The sequence below is a fragment of the Rattus rattus genome, chromosome 11, assembly GCF_011064425.1.
Source record: "Rattus rattus isolate New Zealand chromosome 11, Rrattus_CSIRO_v1, whole genome shotgun sequence".
NCBI lineage: Eukaryota > Metazoa > Chordata > Mammalia > Rodentia > Muridae > Rattus > Rattus rattus.
The window spans coordinates 19,120,665-19,129,471 of NC_046164.1; the positions used below are offsets into that span (position 1 = coordinate 19,120,665).

The 8,807-nt window shown below is 33.6% G+C and overlaps 1 protein-coding gene across 4 annotated transcripts; it reads right to left on the reverse strand.

Annotated features, from left to right (window-relative positions):
- Positions 1–223: 223 nt before the first annotated feature.
- LOC116912322 (vomeronasal type-2 receptor 116-like) lies at positions 224–7,077 on the reverse strand. 4 transcript variants are annotated; one of them, XM_032916357.1, is made up of 7 exons: positions 6,872–7,077; positions 5,578–5,860; positions 4,399–5,205; positions 3,318–3,544; position 2,907; positions 2,295–2,406; positions 224–1,128 (listed from the first exon to the last, which is right to left on the reverse strand). In XM_032916357.1, exons 1-7 carry the CDS (start codon positions 7,075–7,077, stop codon positions 224–226), a joined length of 2,541 nt encoding a protein of 846 aa, XP_032772248.1. The 4 variants fall into 4 exon arrangements, with proteins under 4 accessions (XP_032772248.1, XP_032772246.1, XP_032772249.1 ...); XM_032916355.1 differs by lacking the exon at position 2,907 and having other exon boundaries at positions 2,295–2,413; positions 3,321–3,544; XM_032916358.1 differs by lacking the exon at position 2,907 and having other exon boundaries at positions 3,320–3,544.
- Positions 7,078–8,807: the final 1,730 nt, after the last annotated feature.

Below are 8,807 nucleotides of genomic sequence, written 5' to 3' on the forward strand. Positions count from 1 at the left end.
CTACAGATTAAAATGGTGATAGCCATTTCTCAATTGAAATTCCCTCTTCTCAATATCATTTTTTACCAAACTTTAGTAGTTTATATTATAATGGACAGTGCTATCCAGCATTTTAAGTACAAATTTGTATATTACTTTAAATTTTATATGATTTTTTAATATTTTGTTAAGAGAAAGAAAAATAGAAATGTATATCATCTAACATTTTGAAACTTATAAAGTTTTAATAAAGTAATTTATTTTTGTACTTCTGAAGAAAATTTGAATTTGGTCTAACTAAAATAACATAACACTTTGGGAGAAACACACACCCTAGCAACCCTGCACTAGAAGCCAAGATGGAGAAGACTTCCACAACTACCATGACCTTCCCCCTTGTGCTATGGTAGACAGGGAGGAAAGTAATCCAGACACTGCAGAACACAAGCATGCTGAATGTTAGGAACTTGGCTTCATTGAATCTGTCAGGAAGATTCCTAGCCAGGAATGCCACAGCAAAGCTTCTCAGAGCCAAGGAGCTCAAGTATCCTAGGACAAAGTGGAAGGCAGTGACTGAGCCTTTGTTGCAAATAATGATGACCTTCCCATGTTCTGATTGTATATCTCTGTCAATAAAGGGAGGAGATGTTACCAACCAGGTCCCACAGATAACAAGTTGGATTAGTGTACAAATGGGAATGATCAAGTTAGGTGCCCCTGATGCCAGGATCCCTCTCATCCTTCTTCCTGGTGTAGTGAGCTTGAAAGCCATGACAACAGTTATTGTTTTAGCCAACACTGTAGAAATTGCCATTGTGAAAAATATTCCAAATGTGATCTGTTGCAGGATGCAGGTGGTCTTTTTGGGATGTCCAATGAAGAGCAATGAGCAGAGAAAACAGAAGATGAGAGAGATGAGCAGGATGTAACTGAGAATGCAGTTATTGGCCTTCACAACAGGAGTATCCTTGTACTTCACAAAAGTGACTAATACTAGAACTGTGAGGGCAGAGAAGCATAGGGCCATGCATCCTAGGGTCAAACCCAGTGGTTCTTCATAAGCCAGAAGTGACACATGTCTTTGGATACAGTAGGTTTGCTCTAAGTTGGCATACATATCATCTGGACACCTCACACATTGCTCCATATCTGCTGGCAATCAACAACAAACTCTCATGAGATACTATAATTATTTACTTAATAAATGAGTGTTTGTATTATTTAGAGGATCCCTCAATAAATATTTTAGTGTTGAGCATCTACTTCGTTCCTTATTGCTGTAAGGACCACTGACTGGCTGCTTTATATTAACCTATGCTTTGTGATGGAACAAAACTGCATTATGGAGAATGCAGGAGAAAAATATTTATTAAACAAAAACGAAAGAAAAATATTTTGTTTTCAGTGCATTCTAAATGATAATATGCATAAAGAGATTATTAATTTGAAACTACTACTCACATATCTGTGTAGCATGCAAACCTAGTTCTCAAAGCCAGCTGATAAAATGCATTATTCCCTTTGTTGGCATTAAGGCCTGTACCCTTTCTTGTTATCTTCAAATAGAACATACAATTCCTTATGCAAATACTATTTGCATAAAAATGTTTCCATTATTGAAGCTGTACGACTCATAGGTCTAGTCAGGTCACCCTCACTGTGGTACAATCTCTTTCTTCTTAACTACACATTCCAACCTAGATGGCATGAAGATTATGAATAATCACAAACATCCCTCTTTTCTTAGCTAAGATGTGATTGATGATAAGCACAATCCAATATGTATGTATGAATATGGATATGTTCTTGAAATTTTCACTAGTGTTCTAATTCTTTGACAGTAAATGCTTCATCCTTAAAGCCATGTGAGTTCTTAAAATATATTTCATTAAAGAACATCTGTGTCCTTTTACATCTGGTGTTTTTTGGGATCAAGTCGGATGATAGTAAGGAATGACTGTGAACTGATGGTATGGTGAAATTACTTTGTAAAAAATAAACAACAAAGATAAAATATGTGCATAGACTATGCCTAAAACTTTTATTTAAAAATGTTTATATGTTTGTCCTCCTAAATGTTTCCTGCAAAATAAAAAATCAGGAACTATCATATTGTGGGAGAAATGACCTCTGTGTAGAAGATATTTCAGTTTATTTGAAGGGTCCAAAAATATACTAGTAATTTTCAATGTATTATATTCTAAAAGAGTGACATTTTACATCTTCTGTTTCCATGTAGGCCATTTAATATTTCTAGTTTTGAAAGAGAAAATAATTTGAATTCAAATTTTTCTTTTCTGGATGCAAACATGTACCTGTCTCATTAAAAACCTCATTTTCTGGACACAGGGCACAATCAAAGCAGCAGTGTGCAGCCTCGTTCTGAAATCCAGCAGTGCACATCACACTACACATGGACGTGGGGACCTGAGGCAATATATACATACATTCATATATTGTATGTATTATATATTATATATTATACATTATATATTATATATTATATGTATAATTACACACACATACACACATATATATAATATAGTGGTCATTTATGGATAGATATAGATATAGACATAGATATGGATATGGATCATTAACAGATATGGCTATACATATGCCTCTGCTGACAGGCATCACTCACCAGTTTTCGGCACCTTATTATTTTGTGTAAGACTGCAGTACTCTGAAGGTCTTTCAATATTTACTAAATCATGTAATACTGTATGAGTGATGTTTGGATTGTAGCGATTTAAAATTTTTCCTTCCTAAACTGATTAAATCCAAAAGAAATATTTATGTGTAATCATGTTTTCTCACATGGTTTATATATTAAAAAGTAAGCACACTGAGTTGGATGATGAGAGAAGTTAGAGATGATCAAAAGTATTGTTTAATGAATATGAACAAAGGATGTTATATAAGACTCTCTTAGAATTAATAAAGCTTTTTAGATTTAAAAGACAATCTTGACTATTTAGAAATATTTCTGTTAAAGAGTATAAGCTGCATTTCTTTAGGCTATAAACATGTTCATACAGAATCATAAAATTTTATGGCTTATATATAGTTACAAATATATATTACTTCATGTTTTATAAATGTGCTTCTGTAGTGTGGTTTGAGTAGGCATGTGGGTACAGTTGAATCTGGAATCCAGAGGTCTTTGATCCCTGTCACTTAGATTTGTAGAAAGTTATAAATCTTCAAATTTTGGTGCTTGCACTAAGGATGGGTCATTTGCAAGAGCAATTTGCCTTAACCACAGGGCTATCCCTTCAGGGCTTCATATTTTTAAATTTAAATATACTGAAAAGAATAAAAATTGGGGTGTACACACGGATGTTCCTCCTGTGGCCCACTTCAAGTCTTCAGATATTTGAAGTTGTTGGCTCTGCGGGAAACAAGAAAAATAGCTTCCTATTTTCACTTTTAATCCAAGGCCTTGTGGAAAATTCCAAATGTTGAAAATGTCATACTCTGCACACTGATTTTCCCTGTGATTCATGTTCACCAGTTCTCCAACAGGGTTAGTAAATATCCTGGTTTTCAGCAGGGAAGCCACCTAAATGAGATGCATCATTAGATGATTACATATGCATATCAATTAAGGCAATACAAAATTGAAAATAGTCCCTAAGTTTTCTACTGGCTTCCTGAATATACGGCTGTATAAAAAGTTATCCCATATAGTAAGATACAATGTATCTCATGGGTAATTAAAAAGTCATATACTTCATAGTAATGTTCCATAATAAAAAGTCTTAGAACAAATTCTTACAAAATAACAAGTAGCACTTTGTATGTGTGTATGTGTATGTGTGTTAGGCTGTGCGTGTGTGTGTATGCACGTGTGTGCACATGTATGGAAAAATAATTCATCAAAAATGAAGCCATGTATGTGAGAATAAGTGGGAAGTTTGAATATCTGGAAGTTGGGGAAACAAAGAGATGTAGTGGGTCACTCATGTACATACAATAACATATATGAAATAAACATGGACTAAATAAATTGTGAAGTCTTTAAAATTTATTTTTATACTTAATTGTTTCTTTAAACGAATAACTATTGATCACAGCATATGTACCATTTCTTAAGAAAGTTATTCTAGCTAAGTGATAATTATGGGTTTTATGATAAAATTCTTGGCTCCTATACTGAATAGTGAACACATTTGGTAAAATATTGAGACATATTTTCACAAAACTTACCGATATTCATACAAAGCTATTGTCTCCTATTTAATGTAATCTTTGCAAATGATACAAAACTATTTAAAAGATTCTTTAGGTGTCTTTGCAGTGGAGAAATACTTTCACTGAGAGAATAATCTATAAGTAACATACATGGGTTTCTCAGGGACCATTTGGAACATCACCCTGATAAGTCTAAGCATAAAGAAAAGTAAGAAACTTTACCTGCTGACAGTTAATGAATATTCCTTTGTGTCTTAGCATTTTCTGAGATTCTACTTTTTGAAGAATGAGTTCATGGTAGGTGTGGGCCACAGCATACACAGCATTATACAAATTGTAACCTTCTTCACTCAGAACCATGTCAAATTTGTGCTGTGCTAACCATTCCTCTGTGTTCTTGGATGTAAAATGATTCATTTCACTATCACTGTTCTTAAAGATTGAACAATTAAAATAATTCCACTCCAGTATAGTCTGAGAGATGTCTACTGGGTATTTGGAAATGTTCATTGTTTGCATAAAATTCCTAAGTTTAGGAATCCTGCCATTGTGGTATGCAAAAGTGACAGTTCCATGGAAGAAATCAAGGCTGAAAACTCTTTTATTTGTGATAACATCCCATTGTGAGGTTGTGATCCAGATTTTCTGGGCACCTAAATATTCCCACCTTCTAAAGCTGACTTCTAGAGTAGAGTTCCTTTTACCATAAATGATAACAACCTTTGCTGATGATGTCATAATTTGTTTATCATATATGTTAGCCCTTGCCATGTATATCTGCATGTTTTCTGGGATCACATTCACAAAAGCTGAACAGATTGCATGTTTTTGCATTTCTTCTCTTGTGACTGAGAGAAACTGAATTCCCTGGTCATCATCTGAGATGGCTAGTCCAATCCAAGTCCATTCAAAAAAAAGCATCAAAGAGATCATGGCATGAGACAAATAAGTGTCCTTTCTTGCTATCTGATTTACATAGGGAAACTGGTCATGGTCACTCAGGTTAGGATTAAATGGTCCAAAAAAAACCTAAGGGATGTAGAAAATAAAGAATAAAATATCCACAATGAGGAATATGTTTGTTAGGAAATTTGGACTTATACACTAGTAATGTTACTTTTCCTAACCCCTATAGTGGAAAGTAAGATTACTCTATAAATATCATTTATTATTTATTATTATTATTATTATTTATTATTATTATCATTATATTCTAGGCTATTCATGACAAATGTAGTTATTTTTCCTGTTTCCCCAGTATATCAAAAATCTGAGTAATTAATCATCAATAATAGAGAGAAAACAGCATATACACAAAACCACCCTTACCAAGTTTTGTCCCTAGGCATATGTAAATAAAATGCAAAAGTTGTTAATTCATCCAGTGTCACACAGTCTCACCTTTGGTTTTCTAGAATTAATCACCAGTTTTAAGGATGTTTTCCATGATGGTCCTGTAAGTTGTATATTACATCTGGCCCATAAATAACAGTTATAATTAACAATATTCAAAGTTTTTCCTTTGAATGAGTAGTTTGTATCCACATATCCCATTGTATCTTCACACATTCTATCACCAAGGGAGAATATCAAAGACATGTTGGGTAAAAGATAAGGATTCTTGTTGATCTCATCAGTAGCAAAAAACATTACCAAAAAAAACTCATAGCTTCTTGCTGGTATTCTAAAAGGCAAAGGGATGATTAAGGGGGACGATTAAAACGTGAAACTTTATCTCAAATTGAAGCAAATTTTGTACTACAGAACAGGTTAAGTTGCTGAGTAAATATTAGCCTTCCTGAGATGAACTTAGCAAATTAGAGATCTTAGAGTTGAAAACAACTTAAGTCAACCTCCTGATTTAGGAAGTTGGGGGTGGGACCCTCTAAAAGGTTCCAGAGACCCGGGAGGTGAGAGACTCTCAAGACTCAAAGGGAGAAACTCTAGATGAAATTCCCAACAGTGAGAATTGTTTGGAGAGAGAACTTTTAGAGTCTGCCTACAGTAGAAAGGGGCATCAAGTAGAGGGATGCGGATGCCATCCCACAAGCAATAACTCTGACTCAGTATAATCCCTTTCTAGGAGAAGTGCAGGACAAAATAAGAGATTGTACTTAATGATATTCCCATGATATTTATACAATATCATTTTAATATTTTCAAATGTTAATGTTTATCAAACATAGTGTTATTTAAAGATATATTCAATTTAAATTTATATATCCATTTCAAAATATATAAAATACTACAATATACCACACAACCAGATTATGATCCTCTACGTTCATTTACAGATCAATTTGATTTTCCTTTTTAGTGTGAATGTTACAATGACAATTTACTAAAAAAGTTATCAGATTTCTCTTAACACCTAAGTCTTCCTAATTCCTTGCTATTCTTTAAGTGATATCTGAGCACTGAGAATATTTCTCCATATAAAGTATGGAGAAATATAAAAATTATCTGCCTGAGTCCACTCTCCCAAACATATTTTCCTATTAGCCGTGTGCATTGGAGATCAATGTACTAAAACCAAACTAAACAGTGACATATTTGAAAGTCTTAAAATATTGATTGATATGTTGTATAATTTTCAGTCTTTCCTAGTGTTATAGTGGTAAGAAGTAGCAAGAATCCCACAGCTACATATTTGTAAATCATGACATTGAAGCAGTAAATAAAGCTCATGACATACCTAAAATACACAATTTCATTATACAAATTTTCTTCTATAGGTTCCTGTTGTGTGAAAAGTACAAAACCACAGTCAGTTCTCAAATCTTCATTGTTATCTCCATTGTTCTTTATTCTCCAAAAGCAACTGGGCTCAGTCAAACCCCACATGATGAAAGAAAACTTCAGAAGCAAGAATGAAATAGTAAAAGTGCACAGCTCCTTCATGTCAGCTAGGATTTAAGATGGGGCGGTTGTGAAATCTGTTCCTTATACCTTCAAATATCACACATACTTTTACACCTATGTGTCTGTTTTAAATTTATTGCTGTCTGGAGATCCACTAAATTATATTCTACAGTTCCTTTCCATTCATCCTGTACCATGATCCTTGGATACATCTGGAAAATTGCAACCTCTAATTCTACATCTGAGGTCTGAAAACTTTTGATCAGCACATTTCTGAAAACATGTTGTGAAAAACATGTTCTCCATCCTCAGGTGCCATAATTTCATTTGTGTCCATGGCATTCACTCCAGAGACACTCTTCTCCTGAGCAGTTTGGGTCAGACCATGACAACAGCCATATGTATGAACACAATTGGCAATCATGTTAATGGATTTCATCAGAACTCCAATAGTAAAACAAGAGTTGAGAAGGTAATAATTTTCCCAAGTCATTCAGTCTTTGAGTTGAATCATAGGACATTATGTCTTCCATTGTCTCACATGGGCAGTTTCACATGCAAGAATGAGCAATGAGTTGAACATTCTCTCTGTTGTAGATAGTTTATTTTATGTTAGTTACATTAGCAAAATCTCATATTTCCCATGATTCCTGTCATCTGGAAAACCCCTGATCAATCTCCATTGAGTAGTATCTGGATTTGAACTGATTCAACAGATATCCTGTCCAATATCAGTACCAATTTAGACATTCACTGAGTTATGATAGTCATCTCTTGCTTGATCTTCAGTTGATGATGGTCAGTGCCTTTTGATAAAACATTTCTTCAACTGAAGTTTGTTCAAATATCAAGATGATTGAGAACAATTTTGTACATTTTGCTCAAGTGTAATGGGAGAATTGAATTTTATTGCAATTTTTGAGGAATTTTATTCCTTATGTTAGTATATACCTTATAATTTTCATTTACCTAAGGGTGTATTCATGTACATAGCATACTGTGTTGGATTACATTGCAACAAAAGAGATGTATGTCTTATATGATAATTTTTGTAATATCAATAGATCCAAATGAATGACACAGATGGAGAATTTCATTTCTAAATATTTGAACTACCTTGTACGTATGCCCATAATGACCTTACTGAATTTTATTCATGCTAGTAGTGAAGTGGCATCTTTAATTTCATCTATCCATCATCATTGGGTGCCTTGTCTGGATTGTTGGTATTTCACTGGGTTATAAAAGAATCTTGATATGGTATTTATTGCACTTTTTTGGTTACTATCAATTCAAATTTATGTCATAGTTTGGTTGGATTATATTTTTGTGAGTTTCAATATTTTTTAACTACTTTCAAATATGTACTGATTGGGTGAATTGAGTATCTTGATGCTTATGATTTTCTATCCTTTTTATGTTCTGGATGATAATGCCACATCAAATGAATTAGTAAAATGCATTTTCTCTATTATGGAAGTTGATTCTTCACTACACTTTGACATCTATTGAAATGCCATCCTGAGCTGTGGCAGTTTTATGGGCATCAATTTTTGTACATGAGCATTGTACTGGGATCCACACTTACTCATTATATCAAACCTACATATCAAAAATTTAATTCTTTCAATAATGTTGAATTTTGTTTTTGCCAAGATTGAGAGATGAGCCTCCATGTTGCTTTCTACAGAAACATCATCCTTCTTGCTTGGGACACAAGTCACGTTACTAAATATTTCTTTTTGTTTTTGCCTAAGTTCATTTTATTT

Excerpts from the sequence above, each read along its gene's own strand:
- LOC116912322 (XM_032916355.1), bottom strand. The coding sequence starts at position 7,077 with ATGAAGGAGCTGTGCACTTTTACTATTTCATTCTTGCTTCTGAAGTTT. Across the intron at positions 3,545-4,398 it reads TATTCATTAACTGTCAGCAG|GTGGCTTCCCTGCTGAAAAC; the intron begins GTAAAGTTTCTT and ends CATCTCATTTAG. Across the intron at positions 2,414-3,320 it reads TGGGCCACAGGAGGAACATC|GCCTCAGGTCCCCACGTCCA; the intron begins CGTGTGTACACC and ends TATGTATATATT.